The sequence below is a fragment of the Neomonachus schauinslandi genome, chromosome 1 (genome assembly GCF_002201575.2).
Source record: "Neomonachus schauinslandi chromosome 1, ASM220157v2, whole genome shotgun sequence".
In the NCBI taxonomy this organism is placed as follows: domain Eukaryota; kingdom Metazoa; phylum Chordata; class Mammalia; order Carnivora; family Phocidae; genus Neomonachus; species Neomonachus schauinslandi.
The window spans coordinates 105,946,433-105,969,163 of record NC_058403.1 but is presented as its reverse complement, the minus strand read 5'-3'; the positions used below and the strand labels follow the sequence as shown (position 1 = coordinate 105,969,163).

The 22,731-nt window shown below is 42.3% G+C and overlaps 1 protein-coding gene across 2 annotated transcripts in view; it reads right to left on the bottom strand.

Annotated features, from left to right (window-relative positions):
• Positions 1-22,731, bottom strand: part of PLCH1 (phospholipase C eta 1) — a 173,562-nt gene that overhangs the window by 18,457 nt on the left and 132,374 nt on the right. For both annotated transcript variants that reach the window (XM_021702587.1, XM_021702588.1), the window contains exons 9-13: positions 21,352-21,523; positions 17,608-17,715; positions 8,883-9,044; positions 3,551-3,622; positions 179-270 (exon numbers count right to left, since the gene is read on the bottom strand). In XM_021702587.1, the coding sequence (XP_021558262.1) occupies positions 179-270; positions 3,551-3,622; positions 8,883-9,044; positions 17,608-17,715; positions 21,352-21,523 (606 nt within the window). The remainder of the gene's footprint in view (positions 1-178; positions 271-3,550; positions 3,623-8,882; positions 9,045-17,607; positions 17,716-21,351; positions 21,524-22,731) is intronic.

The window sequence follows — 22,731 nt, the reverse complement described above, 5'->3', positions numbered from 1 at the left end:
AGGCGCACAGCGTAAGCCCCATCTGTGTTATTATCTCATACCCAGTTCCTCTTCCCACGTCCTGCTGCACTGAGCACTTGGCCTTGTGATCCACTTCTCTAGATCCACTTGTGTGTACAACAGACAAGCTGAAGAGGCCCCGGGAGTCTAAGCAAGACACGTGGAGACACATTCTTACCTGTACAGCTGGCCAGTCTCCTTGCCAGGATTCTGCTGTGTGTCCTCCTCGTCATCAGTACTATACGACTTAGACCGTGATTTTGTGGTTTTCTGCTGGAAATCACAGTAAACTTAACAACAAACTCACGGCATCAGGTACGTCCACAACATACAGAGAATGGACTGGGCATTATAATATATGCAAAAAGGACAATTACTTGGAAGAAAACAAATTGACCAAATATTGCAGCTTGCCTTACCACTAATAACAAGCAAGTCTATGATCATAATTATATTATAATATTAAGGCAAAACTGAGGGTTTCTTACTGTAAAACTGACTTCTAAGCCACAAAAGATGTGTCTTTTAGAAAGACTATAGGTCATGCATTGAAGGCCTCAAGAGCAGAAGGGTCATAGTTATAATATCTATTCAAATGATTATAAGGGGATAAAATGTTCTTTTATTTAGGAAATTCACTATTCTTGCTGACTTATAAAAGACAGATTTGACAAAAAAGACAAGTAGTAATTTTTTTTATGAATAACTTTTTCCTGCTTTTGATTAGCGTGCACTTAAGTAACTGTCTAAGTCAAACCGCACTTTTGAGATTTTGACCCATTTTAATTTCTACCAACAGAATAAAAATTATTACCCACAGGATTCAGGCTGAAAGGCAGCAGGACTAAAGGCTGTCAGAAATAAAGACTTTGGAATGATGCTGTTTTATCCCAACACATTAGAGATAACCCCAATATTGGGCAATACATAACAGAAAAAACAAATGATGGGAAGGGACCCTGTAATTGCAGAAAAACTCGGCACCAAAATAACAGCTTCCACAAACAAAGGTAAGATCTTTAGAGGGTACCCTAGACATCTGAGGACTGCAGCTTAGAAAGGAAAAGGGAGCCCACCCCTGCATTACCATGGAACCACATCACCCTCCAGAGTTTCTCTTACTCAACAAATAAAACGCCAAGCCACACTGCTGGCATAAACACACTCAAGTCTATTTCACTGACAGTACGGCGCCAATTTAGTCTAGAACCTTCTCAGGTGTTACTGATGTTTTGAGAGCCTCAGAGTGCATGGTGTGGAACACCGGCATCTGATGATCTCACATTCCAGCTTGGCCTCTCACTAAGCGGGCTAGTTGGCCAACCTCTCTAGCTTCCTATTACGGTTTTTTTTGTTTTTGTTTTTGTTTTAAGGAAAGGAGAGTAACAACAATTTTAAGGGATTAGTGCTGTGATGATTAAATGAGGTGGTGTGGAAAGTCATTCTGTAAGCTACAGAATATTGACTTTCAACATAAATACTCTTCATATTTATTAAAATAACCCACGGGGTGCCTGGGTGGCTCAGTTGGTTAAGCGACTACCTTCGGCTCAGGTCATGATCCTGGAGTGCTGGGATCGAGTCCCAGGATCAAGTCCCGCATCGGGCTCCCTGCTCAGCGGGGAGTCTGCTTCTCCCTCTGACCCTCCCCCCTCTCATATGCTCTCTCTCTCTCTCTCTCTCATTCTCTCTCTCAAATAAATAAAATCTTTAAAAAAAATAAATAACCCATAAATAGTCTTGTGGACATTCACTCTTATGATTTGAGGTCTAATCAATTTTAATTCTATCATAGCTAAAGTATTCTTTCATCTTTCAATGGTTGCATAATTGTCCATTATGTGAATGAATAATGGACTGAAGAAGTCTTTATGTGTGAACATTTTGGTTTTTTCAATTTCTTATTATAACAAATACTCTGCCCAACCTTTTAATAAATTATCCTATTGATGGAGCAAGAAACTCCAGATACAACATTCCTTAAAGTACAAGAAATGGCCTTACAGAAACTTCATGCTTAAAGTTTACCACCCAATAACTGGTTCTTCGTATACTATGTTTTACCTTTTTTTTTTTTAAAGATTTTATTTATTTATTTGAGAGAGAGAGAGAATGAGAGAGAGCACATGAGAGGGGGGAGGGTCAGAGGGAGAAGCAGACTCCCTGCCGAGCAGGGAGCCCGATGCGGGACTCGATCCCGGGACTCCAGGATCATGACCTGAGCCGAAGGCAGTCGCTTAACCAACTGAGCCACCCAGGCGCCCCTATGTTTTACCTTTTTATTGAAGCATAGCATACATGTAGAAAAATACAACAATCTTAAGCATGATGACATTCCACAAAATGATACCACCCAAATGAGGAAATGAAGTATTAGGTGCCCAAAAGCCTTCTGATTCTCCATTCAGTCATTACCTCCTCCCCAAAGCTAACTACTACCCTGACTTACACCTCAGAGATCTTTTTTGCCTATTCTTAAACTTCATATAAATCGTACCAAATTGTATGTACTATCTTGGGTCTGGCTTCTTTTGCTCAATGTCATGTTTATAAAGATATTATTGCATGTAGTTGTAATTTTGTCATTTTCATTGCTGAAAAATATTCCCTTATGTGAATATACCACAATTTTTATTCATTCCACTGTTGACAGACGTTTGAACAGTTTCCTGTTTGTACTATTACAACTAATGCCACTACAAATATTAAGTATATGTCATGAGGCTGAAACACAACAACGGAACTGGTAAGACATGGTGCATAACACAGCTTTAGATGTAGATGCTGTGAAATAGTGTGAAGCGTTGCACAAATGCACACTCCCATCAGCAGTGAATAAAGTTCGAGTTGCTCAGCACCCTCACTAGCCCTTGGTGCTGTCAATCGTTTTATGTCTGCTATTGTGATGGGTATATATATGGGTATATATGAAATCTCATCATCATTTAATTTGCATTTCCTAGAGGATTGATAAGGGTGAGCACCTTTTCCACACTAACCATTTGAAAATCTTCTTTTGTGAAAGACCACTTAAGTCTTTTGCTCATTTAAAAAAAAAAATACTATGGGGGCTCCTGGGTGGCTCAGTTGGTTAAGCATCTGACCCTTGGTTTTGGCTCAGGTCATGATCTCATGGGGTCATGGGATTGGGAGTCTGCTTGAAGATTCTCTCCCTCTCCCCCTCCCCCTACTTGTGCGTGCTCTCTCACTCTCCCTCTCTCTCTCTAAAATCAATAAATTTTTTTAAAAAAATTATGGTATCTTTTGTATTGATTTGTAAGAATTCTTTATATATTCAGGATATAAGTCCTTCGTTGGATACGTGTATCAAAAATACTCTTCCCCAGTATGCAACTTGCTTATTAAGGAATAAGAATAAGAATTTCCTGAGAGGTTCTTAAATTTTAAAGTAGCTTATCAATCTTTTTCTTTTCTGGGGCCCTATTTAAGAAATCTTCAGCTATTCCAAGGTTATGATGATACTGTCCTGTTACTTTCCAGTCTCTTTAAATTAATTGGATTATGTACCTTTGTCACTCTTAATTCATACCTTATGTTTTCCAAAGTTGGTCATGAGGGATCGTCCATGTGATTTCTTTCCATTTTCTTTCACGTCTGGATGCTGAGTAAATAAAACATAATATGACTATTTCTCTTCCTCGCTTGTGTTTTTGCCTTAGTTCTGGTGAAATGGCAGGGAACCCTCTTTGGCTTAGGGTAGAACAAGCAGGTCCCGTCCATTTCCTCCTGTTCCACACCTTCACCACCCCAAAAGTTGTGGAGTCTGCCTCAAGAGAGGGAGACATTGGACTGGAGAAGTGTGAGCACCAACCAGGAGACAGTAACTGCCAACCACTTCCCCAAACTGGTGTCAAGGGCCTCTCAGGAATGTCCAGCTGTGCCAGTCCCTCTAGTGTCTGGTCACAAGACTCTCCACAGCACAAGATGTATTCTTTTGAATGCCCCGAGTGGGGATAATCATCTTTAGTTAAAAGTAGATTTGATTTTGAAAAATGGCCAAAAGTCTTTAAGAGCCAATTCTGTTGATTAAAAAAATCATCATCATCATCACATTGCTTGAATACTGCTACCTGGGATTGTAAAACATTAAAAATAAATAAAACCCAATACATGTATTAGGTATTAAGATTGTTTTTGTTTGTTTAAGCACACCACAGCAGAGCTTATCTGTTCACTGAAATTAATTCCCTCTGTGGTGAGCATCTAGAAGAGGTACTGCAGCCTCCGAAATTTTCCTCATGTGGGTTAATTTTCCAGGCTAGAGATCTCCTCACTCAAGCCCACCTCTCATTAGGGGAAAGAAAGGCCACCGGGCCAAAGGGGTTTAGGCTCTTTCTCAATTATCATCCCTAAAAATATGTATTAGCTGGTTCACAGCTAAGGACATGGTATAAGGAGAGATCAGCAGGCCCTAGCCTCCTAGGCCTTCTGGCTAACAAAGAAGAAGCGGAGATAACCACATAAATGGAATAAATGTGGGTGAGCAAAAGGCCAGGGAGGCACTGATGTATATCCATAGAAACTAATCAAAGATGTAATTGGGAGTGGGGATGGGGAAAGGTTAAGAATTGATTGGGGAAAGAGATAGTTCAGAAAGTGCTGGAGGGGTGGGAGGGGGGTTACAGGGTAGTTTCATTGGACTGGTTAATGTCTATTGACTGCCTTTCGAAGATCTACTGAAGCTGATCATTAACTGTTCAAAAACCCTAGAGTTAAGAAGGTAGCCAGATACGCTTTCTAAGTTAGAAGACCCAGTTCTGACACCAAGTAGCTAAATGTCCTTTGTCCATTTGTCCCCTTCTCCTGACCTCAGTTTTCTTACCTGTGGAATGGGAGAGGAATGGATCACTTAACCTCTGAATCCCTTTCTACTTCGAATAGTGCACCTACCAGTCAGGGGACCATGTCATTTATTGTCCAAAACAAACCCTTTGAAGAGTGAAATGAGGCACTTTTAACAATCACGCTGGGACAATACGTATAAAGCAGGGCTGTCCCATTTAAGTTGAAGGGTATGGTCATCCTATTTAGAAGGCCCCACTATGCCCCAAGGATTATGCTAAGTGCATTACATATATTCTCATTTAATATATACAACAACCCTCAGAGAGAAATATGGTTAAAATCCCATTTTACAAATAGGAAAAACTGAAATACCGTGAAGTTAGATAATATGCCCAAAGCTACAAAGCTAGTCAGTGATAAAACAGGGGTTCTGTGTAGCTCGAAATCATCTCTCTGGCTTGCTCTCTCCCAACTTCTCCCATCTCGCATGACCTCTTTATGTAGGAGGGTAATACACACAAGTACCTATCTTCAACTTGACCTCTCCCTGAGCATCAGTACCACATTTTTTAATGAATCCGCGGATCAGACACTGTGCTAGGAACTTGGCATGAATACGAAGACAACAGCAAGCAAAAGAGATGCAGACGCTGTCCTCACTGAGCTTGCAATCTAATGGTGGAGACAAATGAACACAACACACTGTAATAAGACTCTGATGGGGAAAGTGCAGGGCATGGCAGGATGGCATGGGAAGGCCACCTACCCAGACTTGAGGATCAAGGAGGACTTCCACGGAGATAGGCAAAAGCTGAAGCCAGAAGATGGGTAGACCTTTTCTAAGTGAGATGAGAAGGAGGAAGTGTGTGGTGGCCAAGGGAGGAGCAAACACAAAAGCCAAGCGCTAAGAACACAGTACCTGCTAGGAGACAAGGGAAGTAGGGTGAGTGTGTACTTGTATGCATGCGCACTGGGGGACAAGTCAGACCTGGAGCCAGAGCATGGGGAAAGGGTCTTATGGGCTATATCCTGGAGGGTGAACATTATCCTCCACACTATGAGGAGACTTTGAATGGTTTAAAACAAGAGAATGGCATTATCAGATGCCCATTTCTGAAATATCACTATGGTAGTGGGATAATTGAGAAATTAGAGCAGGTGGGACAGCAGACGAGCAGGAAAAGTCTGCTTAGGGAATAATTATGGCCATACAGACAGTTGCCAATGGTATGTTAAAAAAAAAAAAAAAAAGATTTAAGAACTCCAAAGGATAGGCATCTTTCTGGTGTCTACTATGTTCTTCGAGCCTGAAGGATGAGCACTTCATTTTTCTTTTACTTCAGGGCTTGCCAGGGGAAAGAGAGCACAAGGAGAATGCAGTGCTGCGTGGCTGAATGACAGTCCAGCAAGAAGGAAGCTAGGTGACACGCTGCCCTGAACCACATGGTCCATCCTCAGCCTTGGCTCTCTATATGCACGTGTATCCAACACAGATGGAGGACTTATCTCAACAGTGACTCGTCTTTGTTTGCCCACTGAACCCAGAACCATGTTTTAAAAACTAACAGCAGTGTTAAAAACCTCAACACTTCACAGCCCAGTTTATTAAAGTCACAGGCTCCACGTTATGAGTATAATGCATTCTTATGGTCACCCAGATTGAATGGAAAGTAAAAAATAAGAAAAAGGGGGATGAGTTTTGTTCCACCACATGTTGGAAATTTGAGATCCCTTACCATCTTACCTGATAGGGAAATTATCACTAGGATTTCTTCCATGAAGAGCAAAAGAAGGATGGGTTTAATTTGTTTCATCCCAAATCTCTAAGACCTGCTGTGGCCTGTCCAATTGGAATGACCTAGGATGGAGCAAAGACTTCTCCAAAAGCGTCAGGGGAAGTGGCCGGCCCAGATTAACCAATGAGAGTTCACGAAGAATGAGAAGCAGAAATCAAGGTGAGCTAACCGAATGAGCTAACCAATTTTACAGACATTTGTGTGGTTAAAACTAAGTGGCTGGAAGGGGAGGGTGAAGGGGAAGAAGTTATTGCTATTTATAGAAACTTTTAAGAAAATTCAGAATCATATGATCAACGGTAAGGGCGGTAATACTGTAATTTACATTTCGGTGGCCTCGCCAGTATTCCATTCTGCCTAACATGCAGCGTCCGAGGGGCTGACCTTGGCACCACTTCCAGCGGTAAGTTCCCTGGCATTCACAAGCCAATATTATCCTACATCCTTGGCAAGTTATCGTTCCAGGCAGGACATGTACTCAGGGCCACAGTGATTAGGTGAGGGGTGGGTGTATGAGCTAAGTTGCCCAACCAGAGCTCAGCACAAACTCTAGAGAGTAACCACCAATTCTGAGTCGTCACTTAGATTCAAGCATGGTCACCCCATATGATCCTCCCTCTGCCTGGGGACCCCTGAGTCCCGGAGGGCAGGCGGCAGTAGCAGGGAAATCTGCTGTTAGCGGAGCCAGTGACCCCAAGGGTCTCCTCTAGGCCAGAGTAAGTGCCCTCAATGCCCCGCAATGATAATATCAATAAACCCACCCTTCTTTTTCCTTGTCCACTTCTGACATTTCTATTAGAAAACAGAGTTAAAATCTCAGCTGGAGCCCAAACCATTCATTCCTTCAGCAACTTCATATAACAAGTCAGAAAAATAATGGTTATTAAGACTGGCATGGTTTTGTCTTCAAGGAATCTATAATCGAGTTGAGAAGATAGATATTGAGCAAATAACTGCATATGTGTTAAAACAAAAAAAACCAGGGGCGCCTGGGTGGCTCAGTTGGTTAAGTGACTGCCTTCGGCTCAGGTCCACGATCCTGGAGTCCCAGGATCGAGTCCCGCATCGGGCTCCCTGCTCGGCGGGGAGTCTGCTTCTCCCTCTGACCCTCCCCCCTCTCATGTGCTCTCTCTCATTCTCTCTCTCTCAAATAAATAAATAAAATCTTTAAAAAAAAAAAAAAAACCTTCAGAAAAGAGAAGCTGTAACAGGCTACCATGGACAATATAAAGGGGATAACTAACCTAATCCCAGGCCAAGGCAGGACTCATCTGGGGCATCACAGTGAAGCTGGAATTTAAAAGACTAGGTAGGAGTTAGCAAGAGCAGAGGCAGGAATGGAGTGTTCCGGGCAGAGAGAAAAGAACGTGAGGAAGACCATGACATGCAAACAGTTGTGACTGGTGGGACAATTGTGGGAAGCAGTGTGACAGGGAAAATGAGAAGATCTGAGAGGTAGATAAGGATGCAATGACACAGGTCCTTGAAAGCCTGGTTAAAGAGTTTGTAATTTATCCCAATCATAACGAGAAGCCACTAGAGAATTTCGAACAGCAGAGTGAGTGACATGATCAGATTTCCATTTTTATTTATTTATTTTTTCTTTTAAAGATTTTATTTATTTATTCATGAGAGATAGAGAGAGAGAGAGAGAGAGAGGCAGAGGGAGAAGCAGGCTCCCCGCGGAGCAGGGAGCCCGATGTGGGGCTCAATCCCAGGACCCCGGGATCATGACCTGAGCCGAAGGCAGACGCTTAACCGACTGAGCCACCCAGGCGTCCCAGATTTCCATTTTTAAAACATCATGCGAATTTCAGAGTGGAGATCAGACTGAAGGAGGGCAAGAAAGGTCCAGGTGACAGCTGACATTGGCCTAGATGAGGACTCAGCCATGGACACGAGAAGCAGACAGATGGAAGACGCGCTCGGGAGGTCCAGTCAATGCAGCATGGAGGACGACCGGCCGGGGAGAGGTGGGGGTTGCCGCACACGGTGGGCTCGAGCCTTTTCCCTCAGCTGAGCAGGCACGGGGAAGATGAGCCCGGGGCCACTGTGCTTTGTCCTGAGGGTCCCAGTGAAGCAGAATTTGAGTTACCCCTGCCCATCCACTTTTAACAATTTCTCACATCATTTCGCAATAGGAGATTTTCAATTCTTGAGCAATATGAGGAGAGAAATGGAAGAAGCTGGAGAATTTCACAAATGACAAATGATCAAAAACAGAATATGAGGTCCTTTCTTTTTCCTATCGAAGGGCAAGTACAAGAGGGAATTGTGTACCTGTTTCAGGTGTGCATTTAAGCCTTCGTGCGTGGCCTTGAGTAGAGCCCTCACCGTGAAACTATCAGGATCTTCTTTGTCTCGAATTTGAGATTCTTTTAACAGTGACTCCAGTTTTTTCCGTATGAAAGATTCCACCTGATGCTCAGTGGTCCCATTATTCTGCAAAGAATTAAGCAATGGAAATTATTTCCCTTAAGAAACACGGAATGAGAACACAACCCTCATTCAAGCCAACATTGCTTCTATAATTTGATTACCTTTCAATTACCTGAAGAAGTTAAGCACATTATACCATTTTAGTCTCCCCCCTCACACACACTGATCCCCCCAAATAATGATTACTCTGACTATATCCAACCCTCGAGAACCCTACAAGGTCTTAACATTTTCATTTCAGAGATGTAGAATCTGATGTTCAGAGAAATTAAGTTGCTCAGGGTTGCAAAGCTAGTAAGTACCTGAGGCAGAATTCAAACTTAGGGCCCCTAAATCCTTCCCACCATGCTACGTTGCACTTGCAATAGAGGGAAGGTGAAGGAGAGTTTTTGAAAACTAAGTTTTCTATATCTACATAGGTAAATTGAGCAAAAAATATGCTATTTAAAAAAATCACTTCCTTCACTGAGGGGAAAAGAATGCTATGAAAATCTCTGGAATTGAGGATTATTCTGAGATAAAATTTCTTCCTACCTCTGATCCCAATGTATAACTAAAGGGAACTCACTACCGACCTGTGCCATGATTCATCATTAAAATTACTTTAAGAGCACAAATAACTTCAAATGTTTTGGATAATAAAGCTATGCTTGTGTCCAGATGACAAACTGAGGCAATTTTTAGGTGATCCAGGGACACAGATTTCCTTGAAGTCTTTCTTAGCATGGCTTTTGGGCCACCCTGCTCTGCCTGACCCCAGCGGCCCCGGGCTCCTTAGCTCCTTTCACGTCTCCCTAGATCCAGCACCCATCCTTAATTCTTCAGCCACCTGCTGAAGGCCAGCCCAGCCACAGGGCAAGAAAGTGGTCCTCCTCCATGAGGACAATTCCTCACCAAAAGTTTAAGGCCTGTTTTCTACTGGCATATTTGTTACTAAGAGGTCATTATATGTAAACCCTGTAGAACCAGGCAGTTTTCTAGTAACGTCTTCTATTTTCACAGAATCTGGTAAAAGAGACGCCACATAAATGCCCTATGGGAAATTTGGGGGAACTAAGCCTACATCAGAATAGGTAGCTGACTTTCCCGGTATTAAAATCACATGCATGAATGTCTTTAATATATCCAGTTAACAAGGCACCTCACTTCAGTGCTGGCCCTCAGGTCCTGCAGGAGATGCAAAGATGGGAAAGAGCTCATGTGCGGGGACAGCACAGACCCTAGAGAGGCCTACGGAAGCGAAGTGCAGACGGCCAGTGCAACAGCAGTTCTGAGGAACGCGGAACTCCCACCCCACTTGGGGGACCAAGAAGTCCCCCAAGAAGAGGGGGAAGGGCCTGGGGGCTCTGCAACAGCGATGGAGAGCTCCCTGTCATCCATAGCTCCGGCAGGCGTTTCCTAGGGCACAAGTTCACGGAGGAGGGGCCTGGCCAAGAAAGCTGGAAATGTACCTTAGGGCCAGATGGCAGAGGTACTTGCAGGCAAGCGGTGGGGAGCTGCTGAGAGCCTCCGGGTAGCTAAGTGTCTGAGTAGTATTCTAGAAATAATAGTAACCTGGCAGCCTGTGCGGAAAGAGGACAGGAGCCTAGAGAGGAAAAGCCAGACACCCTGGTTCCCTCTACCAGCGCGAAGAGCCTAGGCCAGTGTGCTGGGGAGGGATTTAACAAAGAGGAGAGCTGGAGAGCAAACTTCATTTCGCACACAACAAACCCACGGAGCTGCCTGCTCTACGCCGGGTGAGAAACATGACTAAAGCCCAACCCCATTGCCACAGAACCCTCGGTGTCACGGAGAAGACAGACACCTGAACGGCTGATGACACAAGCAGGTGCAAGTGACAGAAGTCAGGGGGATCACGGGCAGACACAGGAGGGGCACCTCCCCCAGGCTTGGGAAGGTGGGAAAGACCTCCAAGAAGAGAGGAAACCTGAGCCAAGCTTTGGAAGATGAGTGTATTCATTTCCTGTGGCTGCTGTAACAAGTTACCACAAACCCGGTAGCTTACAACAACAGAAATGTATTTTCTTGCAGTCCTAGGGGCCAGAAGTATGAAATCAACATGTCAGCAGAGCTAGACTCCCTCCTGTAGAAAAAGATCCTCCCCTTGCTTCTTCCAGTTTATGGCGCCTCCTAGTGTTCCTTGGCTTGTCAGCATAACTCCAGTCTCTGCCTCTGTAGTCACGTGGCCTTCTTCCATGTGTCCCCGGCTTCTGCTGTGTCTCCTCTTCTTATGAGGACACTCATCATTGGATTTTTACGGCCCACCTGGTTAATCCAGGATGATCTCGTCTCCACAGCCCTAACTTAATAACATCTACAGAGACTCCTTTTCCAAATTAGGTCGCATTCCTAGGTACCGGGGGTAGGGCTTGAACATACCTTTTGGTGGCCCCACATCAACCTCCTACAATGAGTGAGTTGATAATATGGCAGAGAGTAGAGGGACAGCATTCCAACATGAGTGAAAGTGTGGAGAAAACAAACAGTATCAGTAAGAACCAGTAACCATACGAACGTGGAGAAAAAAGCACAGGGAAATATAAAAAAAGCAACCAAGACCGTATATCGTGCTAAGGTTCACAAAGTACAGTCATATAATGATACTTCATTTGAGCTGCCCAATACCCTTGAAGGCAGCCACTAGGGTTAGCCAAATTTAGTCATGATATAGAGGCAGAAAGATTCAAAACTTGTCCAAACGCACATGCCTAGGAAGTGGCCGCATAGGGACTTGAACCTAGGACTTCTGATTCAAAATTCTGTGTCTATTTCATCATATAATGCTGCAGCCATCCCTCTACTACGGTTACAGAAACAGATAAATTCTTGAGTCAAAATAATCACGAGCAGGCTTATGTTTTGACAACCTATAGGACATCTGGGAAATACGTCCCCACAATCCCTCTGTGGGAAAGCGTAGGTTTCACTTAAGTTCAGAAGGAAGAGAACTCCAGGGGTCCAACTCCCAGCACATTGGATCCAGTGACCCAGAGCCTGGCAGGGGGCACGTCTGCTGGGAGACCCCAAAAGAGAAGGCATGTGAGAGCACCCAGCATGCCCAGGTCACAGAAGGCCCCAGACAAACCTCAGTTCCCTTCCCTGGCTCGGGGCAGCACAAGTCAGAGACGGGGAGGAGATGAACTGTGGCCGCTATGCCCAGACACTGTCACAGGCAGCAAAGCAAGGCTGCACACACAAAGCCCGACCAGCCGGTGCTGGAAATGATGGAGGCTTAACACAAAGGCTCTAATTATTCACTTCACATCCTCCAAACCCTGGGAGTTGCCGAAGGAATGAGAGTACTGCCTGTTGATCCTTCTCTTCTCTGTGATTTACAGCACGAGAAAATTAGCAGCCGTGGAGAACAAATACATGTGGGGCTGAGGTTTCATTAATATGTTATCATTCGGTCCTGGAACCCAGGAGCACTGCTGAAAGAAAGCTGAGACAGACACTTAGCCCTGTGGCCTGTCAGCTAGTGTGCAGCCACAGCTGGGACCACAGCGGAAAGCCATATGCATCTTGCTCATTTGTTCCCTGAGCCAGCGGCGGAGGAAGGATGTTGTAGCTGGATGGGGCGGAGGGGGGGCAGTGGAGGAAGGATGTTACAGCTGGGGGAGGGCATGGAGGAAGGATGTTGCAGCTGGAGGGGGAGAGGGGAGCGGTGGAAGAAGGATGTTGCAGCTGGAGCAGGGGAGGAGGGGGGCGGTGGAAGAAGGATGTTGCAGGTGGAGGGGGGAGGAGGGGGGCAGCGCATGTGCAGGAAGCAGCCCTTTACTGTGGTTGGGAGGAGTTTCCACCAGAGAAGAAATCGGAGTTCCTAATTCCTATTTCTAAGAGGTCAATCTGTTCTAGGAATATCGACCAAAAATAGATAACTCACACAAACACATTCTTGGTTGTTCTCCAGTGTGAAATCGAAGGACAGCTGGAAAAGCAAAGAGCCAGAACCACCGGCTACCACTCCAGACTGGGAAGCAAACCCCACCCCAGACCAGTTACGTGGGAATCTCTGGGCCAGGACCTGGGCATTGGGATTTTTGAAAGCTCCCCTGTCATTCCAATGTGCAGCCAATGCTGAGGACCTTTACTTTAAAACAAAACAAAACAAAACCAAACACTGGAATATCTCACCATCCCCAAATGCCTTTTTCCCCCGGCCCCAGGCTGAAATCTGGAGACAGGACAAGTTTTGGAATCTTTCTGCCTCTGTGTCTATTAACCACCCTTTGTGAGGGCCTTGAGCTTTCCCAGCCTCGTATCTGAGGGTCTTGGGCTAGAGAAGAGCTTCTCAGCGGTTCAAGTCTGTGCATTTGCTCCTGTCCTCTACTGTCTCCTGTCTGCTCCTGCAGCTCCCTGAAAACACACTCTGCTCAAGGACCAGCTCGGGACTTGCATTAGCAATAATTGTGCTGCTCTTGGTATTTCTTGTTACTAACAATATCTAATATTTACTGGGCACAAATCATGCATCAGGAATGGTTCTGAGTTCTTTACAGGCTGTGAAAAAGTTGTTATGTGTTACTGTACAAGGGCTCATTTAAAACTTGTCGGAAGGCTTAGTGTTTATGAGCGTCACATACAAGGCAGAGAGCTAATATTTGTGCCTAAGAGGCTGGTTGAATATAGATTCACAGAGCACAAGGAAAAAGATAGTGAATAACTCAGTGAAGATAAAAAAAGCCATTGAAGTCAAAATACAGGGGTGCAAAGCCCATAAGTCACACTGACGTTAGAGGACCCCGTAAAGATGAATAACGGTGAGTTGGCCTCCCTGAATCAAATTGGTTAGATAACTGTACTGCGGTTGAAAGGAAACTGTCCCCTGTGTCTTTGAGCTGTGTGATTCTTGAGTCACTGAACAACACACTGGCTTCTCCATGGGGCTTATATATCATGGGCCAGATTTTCTCTGTGGCTGAAGCCACAAAATCATACAAGGCAGAAGCTTAAAGGATTCAATTTATTCAACAACAGAGAGAATTTATTACACAAGCAAAAAACTTTCAGTGTGATCTGAATCCCTTCGTTAGAAGTAACACTAGGGGCGCCTGGGTGGCTCAGTCGGTTAAGCCTCCAACTCTTTGTTCTGGCTCAGGTCCTGATCTCCCAGTTGTGGGATTGAGCCCTGCATCAGACTCTGCACTCAGCACAGAGTCTGCTTCAGATTCTCTCTTCTTCTCCCTCCCGCCCACTCTCTTTCTTTCTGTCTCTCAAGTAAACAAATAAAATCTTTAAAAAAAAAAAAACTATTTAAGAAGTAACAGTAGAGGGTGCCTGGGTGGCTCAGTTGGTTAAGCAACTGCCTTCTGCTCAGGTCATGATCCTGGAGTCCCAGGATCGAGTCCTCATCAGGCTCCCTGCTTGGCGGGGAGTCTGCTTCTCCCTCTGACCCATTCCCATCTCTCATTCTCTCTCTCAAATAAATAAATAAAATCTTAAAAAAAAAAAAAAGTAACAGTAGACCAGGAGGAATAAGAAACCCTGTATGAGGGTCCTGCCTCCCATTCTGCTTCTAACACCAGGTAATGCAGGGGAACCTTAAGTCCTGCTTCTGACCTTTGCATTTGCTGTTCCCTCTGCCTAGAATGTTCTTCCCCAGATATCCACATGGCTAACTCTTCACTACTTTCAGGTATTTGCTCTTCTGTTATATTCTCTGTGAGACCATTCCTGGCCATCCTATCTAAAACTTCAGTAGACTCTTCATGTAGTACATATATGCATGCCCACACACGTATGCCCATACACACACACACACACTTTCTACACTCCTTCTCTCTCTTCTATAAAGATTTGCTTATTTTTATTTGAGAGAGAGAGAGGGAAAGAGATTGAGAGAGAGAGAGAGAGAGAGAGTGCAAGTGAGGGGAGGGGCAGAGGGAGAGGGAGAGAATTCTTAAGCAGACTCCCCGCTGAGCTCGGAGCCCACCTGAGCCTCGATCCCAAGACCTGAGATCACAACCTGAGCCAAAATCAAGAATCTGTCACTTAACCAACTGAGGCACCCCTTCCCTCCCTTTTTTTTTCCTTTAGCACTTATCATTGCCTAGTACTTATGCAGATTACTTATTTGTTTTATTTCTTCTTTATCCTCCTCTTCTCCCATTAATGCGTAAACTTCATGAAGGCAAAGATTTTTGTGTTTTGTTTACTGATAGGTGCCCAACACCTACAACATGATGGCTGCATTTCCAAAAGGAGATGCTCAGTAAAAATGTGTTGAACGTGCCCGTGAATCTTGTGTAAGCCTCATGAGAATTAGTGACCTGGTGTTCATGAATGCTAAGCTAAAATTTTTATTTATTGCAATAATTCAGACATAATTTGTAAATCTAGCCACATTCTGTTAACTTAAAACTGAGGTTAAGAACTCCTCTAAGGTAATTACTGGTTTCACATAAGCTATGTACACACAGTACATCCTCTTTTGCAAAAATGTGATCAGGCAATTTGCATCCGACACTCAGATAAGGCATCTGAGCCCTGTGCTGACAATAAGACTATAAATTGACTGATTACCGAATAACACTTTGGCTTTCTAAACACAGCTTTGCCTTTTCTCAGAAGAGCTCAAAAAAAAAAAAAAAAGAGCTTAAAAATAGGAAAAAAGGAGTCAAAAACGTGGAGTAAAAACTTTATATATTTCCACTAGAATATTCATTCCTTTATGTATATTCTCTCCTAGAGTCTAACAAAGAAATGCCTGTAAAACTTTACAATTCAGGTGCTCTTTGCTTTTACTAAAGCCCAGATCAAAGAATCCAAATGAAAGATTATCTCTATCTTTACAGAATCATGTTCTGAACTATCTACCTGTGTGGCTTCCTAGAAACCTACTAGGAGGCTTTGAAGATGGGAGGAAGCAGCTGGATATTTTCACAGGTGAAGTTAGTGATTTGTTTCCATAAAACTACAACGAACTCTCCTTTATAATTACAGATACTTAACATGACAAGTTAGGAGCTCACTGATATTAGAGGAAAAATTATATAACTGGGTGGATTTAGAAACCAGAACAACTTGGGTTTTACTCAGAGCAATAAATGACTACATTGTGATAGTACCTAAATTTCCACTACTCATTTTCCCTAAAAACAGCATTCCCTAACTATATACTTTAGTCCCTGCTTTCAAATGATAGACTACTCTGAGGCTGGCAATCAAGAGATTTTGGAAATAAGATGCAAAGATAATGAAGATCAGAAACAAAAATTTGGTTTATAAAATAAAGCTTAAAAAATAGAGCTACATTATCCATAATTGCATATAAGTAATAACAAAAATAGTAAATATCTGGAAGGGGAAAAAATAAACAATTTAATATATTAACAATTACATTTATGTAAATCTATTTAGATTAATTTTCTGTGACCACAGCCCTATTAGTGGTATTTCATTGAGCTAATATAGACTATTAAAAGACAATAGATGAATACAGATGGTAATTATTCCTTTTCAATTCAAGCTGAATCTTTCCCACTTTCATCCTTTTTAAACTGCATTAAAGCCAAGGAAAAAGTGTCTAGTGAGAGGTCAGCTGTCATTATACTCATGCCCACTTTGTAATAATGCTGGCTCCCTTTGATAACTACAGGAAGCCATATCAGTTACTACTATATACTACAAAGAGAATGGACTGTTTTTAGTAATGTAATAAATGAATTCAGGGCAATGATGCAAATTAGAAGATTTTATACAAAATTTCTCTGTTTTTTAGCGGGAAGAATAAGTCCTGATCTCTACAGGAATACCACTTTTCCATAGAAATGAAATTGCAAACCCTGTAACAAACTAACATGAGGGGGTGCTACTCTCAGGCTGTCATGTGACCCTGACAATCATATGAGTTGTAGAGTTGGGGGAGGGGCAAGAAATCCTAGCCCCGCCAAGAAGAGATGGAGGAGGGAGTATCTCTTTAAGCTCTACATTTTTCCTCTAGGTTTGCATTTGCTTTAGATTACCTGGCCAAATGATGCTTTTCTACAAAGGCAGCGCCTTGATCTAGGAGAGGGTTCTGAAGGATCATGAAGATCCTATGCAACTTTATCGAAAATGCGGCAAATTAAAGATTTAGCCAAGAGTCCCATTTCTGGAAGAGCTTGGAAATCCTCTGATCCAAGGTACATTTTCTTAGGGCAAGGATGGGCATCCCTAGAGAAGCAGACCACATACAGCTGTGTTCTGCAAGCCAGCCTTGACAAGCAGCATGGTGTGAACTAGGCTGCTAGCAGGAGGCAGGGGAGAGAATGCTAAAGCCAGTTTATTTCATCAAAGACCATGACATTTCCAACAGCAATCTGAGTTTTGACAAAGCTGTAACAGTAAAGGATTGATCCCTAGAGGGAAGGTCAGATCGGTTCATCATGAACATTCCTTCCAACTTGTAAGACACAGAAATCCTTGACTCAATGAGCATCTGAGTGTCTATGTGCCCCCAAACAAAGCAACTTTCAATAAATATTCCTTTTGCACCACAACCACCATATTGTGAGGATTCCAACACAGCAGCAATTTTTACTGCAACACATTGAGGGTAAAAATTGTAACTAAATCTGTAACTCACATAATGGAGCCTGAACTTGCACTCATCTTCAATTTCATCTGCGCTGTCTTCGTCGGAAACTTCCCCCTCCTCTGCATCATCCCCAAGATGATAAGGCAACTTCTTGCCCTGAAAAGGAATAACACACCCAATTTAAAAATGACAATAGCGTAGATGTCTGCTGTCTGGGGCAGGTTCACTTGATTGGTAGCATCTATTTCATGTGCCTACACCCTAGCTCCAAGACGCTACAGAAGCAAACGTCCAGCATTTTTGGCCACTGTGAGGGGATTCCTTAAAATACAGGGATGGAAGGATGTTCATATGCCTGGCAGCCAAAAATAATGATAAGTTTCTAAATATCATCCCAGGCTGCTATCCAGGCTGATGTTCTCTAAACTCAAACCCCAGTGACTTTTAGTATTCCCACTCTCCACACCATCACTGGCCTTCTTCAGCATGCTGGATTTTCCCTCGCCCACTCCCACCCTGCACAAGATCATCAGCATAGTAAGGTTTTCAGAGAACTCTCTGTCCCTATTTTCCTGTACCTTCCCTGATTACCCAAAGCTCTTGACCCTGGGTCCTTAGAACAGCAATAGTTTCAAAGCTGATTAAATCATTTACATAATGAAAGCAAGATCTATATTAAGACTCCAAACTCTTGGGGTTTGGATATTTAAATTTTTCTTCTTTATTTTCTCCAACTTACAGAGGGTCGTTTATAGGATTAAAAGGATGAGATTTAATTTTCCTTTGTACTGATATGTATTATACTCCTTATTTGTACGTGCTATCTGCAAAGTGAAAACTACACTTTGTTTTTCACACGAACATGTTTAGAGATAAACAGATGTAGATAGATGGATATATACATACCTATAATTCTAAGTAAATGTGGCAGAACATTTTTTCACTTCCTCCCATGTATCATTAACAACAAAACAGCTCAGAATTAAAGTATTTATGTCTCTATATTATTTTAAGTCTTTTCTAATACGGAAGGCTTCTATAAAATGAATTTATTTTTCTTTATTTGAGAGGGCACTATAGAGTCGCTATGTTAATATAGCAGCACCAGAAATAAGGTACTCAACTAAGCGGTTGACATGTTCAGGAACATATAGACAGGAAGTTAACGACCTCCTTCATTTATTCACCACCAACTACTTATTCAGAGTCTCTATTTTGGGCACAGTGACAGACAACCAAGATGGACCTGTACCCAAGACATTTAAAATGTAATGACAGCAATTCCCTCTTTTGAAATAGAACAAAGCCAATATATTTTATAAATGTAAAGCAAAACAGAGCTAACAAATATGAGAAGTAACATCCACAAGGAAGGAGTAACAATCCTTGAATGACAGAAACAGTTCTGATACCACCAAATGTAACCATGAGGTACACAGTGATGAGCTGATAGGACAGCCGTACCCAGCTTTAGCCCCCCTTCATGTACGTGTGGTGGTGGGTGAGAGAACAGAGAGAGAAATCTTCCTGCCCTGAGCATCCACAGGTGCCCTAATTTTCCATCCATTTAAAACTGCATTAAAAGACATGAGGGCCTTATTTTTCTCCAACTCTTCCACATTCCTGGTTCTCAAAAGATAATTTATCCAGGCAGATAGGAAGAAAAGCAATGCAACAGAACACTTTCTTAATGCTTCTAAACCAACAGTTACACCTAAGGGAAATTATAGAATAAATTAAGGCAGAACTTAATATGACTCAAGGAACTTAGTTGTGGTCCAGTTGCTATAAATAAAGAAGGCCCAGGTGTCTTTTAGGGGTCTCTTTCTGATCTACAGACTATTGTATGCAGGAGTTACCAAGAATTAGTTTAATTGGTCCATGATACATGGAAATATTGTGAGAGACTGGAACCATTGCTACCGCTCAGCTCCAAGCTGCATGACCCAAGGAGTGTGGTAATGATTCTATGATTTGCGTCCGTAAAAAGTAAGAAGCTTGGACCAGATAGTTACAGTTTCTTTCAGCAATAAGAGTCTAGGGAAAATTACTAAGTTTGTTATTATTTTTGTTCAAAAGCAACTTTTCATTTGCTTTTCAGGAGATAGGTGTGTATATATATGGTTGGAAAGTATGTGTATTATAATAATAAACAACTTGTCAATCTCTAAAGTGGTAAGGAGCCACTAAAATGGTGCCTCTTGGACCAAAGATTGCTCCTAAAGGAATGTAGGAAAATCAGTTCCTTTTTTTTTTGCTTCAAATGGAAATGCATTGGCCCATAGATCTGGGTGATCTCCTTAAAGTCTAAAGAACGTTGCTACTAGCAAATGAACCTTAAATGCCTTGAAATGCTCGCAGTCCACGCTGTTGCCACTCCTCCCAATGAGTGCCCAAGATCATCTGATTCTGGTGCACCCTGGTTCCCATAAGCCCTAGGACATTCTATGGCAAATGGCTCAAAGTCCAATTATGCAGAAGAGACTCAATTCCTATCAAATATCTACCTTAAGTTCCACTGTCCAAAAGGGAAGTATTTCAGCTAAATGGACTTACTCTGCATTTAACCTTCTGACTGCTGGCTCAAAACTACAGGAAACATGGAAACATTTACAAAGCTATTAAGGTGACATTTAGCTTTTTAACCCAGCAATCAGTTTTTTACCACATAAGAGTTTGCTTTAGCAAGACTTCAGGAAAATTGACCGTAATGTTATCTCCTACATTATTTGGAGCTTTTATTCAAAATGCTTTCACACATACAAATGCCCGACAATACCTCTTTGATGGATTCAATCTATAATTCTCAGGTAACTGACAGAAAAATAGGTTTTGACCAATTCCAAAGATGAGTACTCCACATCTTTCCCATTTGCTGCCCTCCCTTAGAGCCCCTGTTAAAGTATTCCTAGGAAATTACACTGTTTGACTTTCTTATGCCTCCTTTGTGATATTTGTTTTTTGATACACATTTCTTTTCAGTAAAATGTAACCCAATTTGAATATTAATACCCTGCTGCTCTTTCTTAGATCTTTAGTCTCAAAATAATACGACTATCCAAGATGGACTTAGTCCAAACACACAAAATTAACTGGAATTAAGTAAAATCACAAAGTCAGCCATGTGAGATCTCAAATAACTGTTTTTTCTGGCTATTCTTTGTATTAATAATATTCATTGCAGGTAGTAAATTTCCTCCCTCAGAAAATCTGTTCATAAAATGTCATTCTGTTCACCTACTGCTCCTTCGCATACATACGAGTCCTGTGGGGCATTACGTCTGTGCCTAAGCTCCGCTGTGAAGCAAGCTCTTCTCACTTACATAACCGAGGCTGATCAACCGTAAAGACTGTTGTCTGTTTGTTCTTTTTTCTTTTTTTTCTTTTCTTCTTTGACAGAGAGTTATTGGAGCTTGAAGTGGGAGAGAAGAATCTGAAAGAAGTACTTTCAGATATGGACACAAAGAGCCTCCTCTTCCTCTGTGCCCCCTGCACTGATACATGCACTTCTCACCAGGGTGAACTCTTACAGACTAAAATAGCAAATGTTTGGCTTACAGTATTGATCTCCTCACTTCACAAAAACAAATCCCAGAACACGTGATCCGTGAATAACAAGCTCTTTCTGAAGGTATAACTATTAACAAAGTGTAACAAGATGCATACAGAAATCAAGACAATCCTTCATGGATTGACTCTGTTGTTCTCTTGATACACCAGTTTTTAGTCCTTAAGGGAGGGAGGGCTTCGTTGGTCATTAATGCCTTTTACTGCATTCCTTGCGGTAATTACCTTCACTAGGATTTTGCCTTTCAAACTTTGAGGGCTTGGAAGCTGTTTGGTCTCTCCTGTGTCTACAGATGACAGGTCCAGTTTGTCTCCAAATATTCCTTTCAGGTACTGAGCAATCTTCCTCTGCTGCTGGACACTGCAGTGATTCTCAATGGACAGGATGACCGGGAACCTAAGAGCACAGTGACAGATTCTAAAGGCATCATGTACAGGCAACTCGCAGGGGTGTTTGAACATCATTCTATATTCATTATGTTCTTACAATCCTAGTGACAGTATTTGTGAGAGCCATGATGATTAAAATGAGAAAGATGGAAGGTGCATTCTTTTTTTTTTTAGATTTTATTTATTTATTTGAGAGAGAGAGAGAGAGAAAGCAAGGGGAGCGGCAGGCAGAGGGAGACACGGGCTCCCCGCTGAGCAGGGAGCCCGATGCAGGGCTCGATCCCAGGGCCCTGGGATCATGACCTGAGCCAAAGGCAGATGCTTAACCGACTGAGCCACCCAGGTGTCTCATGGAAGATGCATTTTTTAAGAAACTCTGCTGACCAAATATATTTTGCCAGGCATAATGGCTGAACAAAATACCAACCATGTGGGATGACTTCATTTAATATTTTGCATTTAAAAAATGGCACATACATTATATCTCTTTTAAAAGAAAAAAAAAGAAACAATTTTAAGAGAGATAAGCCTAAAGAAAGAAAACTCATATAATGTAATTTTGTCTTATGTATTCAAAAATCTAAAGGAAGCAAAAATAGATAATGGGGAAAGATAATCTCTTCAATAAATGGTGCTGAGAAAACTGCAAGCATGCAGCATGCAAAAGAATGAAACTGGACCACTTTCTTACACCATACACAAAAATAAACTCAAAATGGACTAAAGACTAAAATGTGAGCTCTCAAACCATAAAAATCCAAGAAGAGAGCACAGACAGTAATTTCTCTGACATCAACTGGATCAACATTTTCCTAGATATGTCTGAGGCAAGGGAAATAAAAGCAAAAATAAACTCTTGGGACTCCACTGAAATAAAAAGCTTTTCCACAGTGAAGGAAATCATCAACAAAACACAAGGCAACCTACTAAACGGGAGAAGAGATTTGCAAGTGTTATATCCAAAAAGGGGTTAATATCCAAAATATACAAATAACTCATACTACTCAACACCAAAAGCCCTCCAAGAAATCCAATTAAAAAATGGGCAAAGGACCTGAATAGACATTTTTCCAAAAAAGATATACAGATGGCCAACAGACACATAAAAAAATGCTCAACCTCACTATCAGGGAAATGCAAGTCAAAACCACATGAGATATCACCTCACACCTGCCAGAATGGCTAAAATCAAAAACAAAAGATAAAACAATGTTG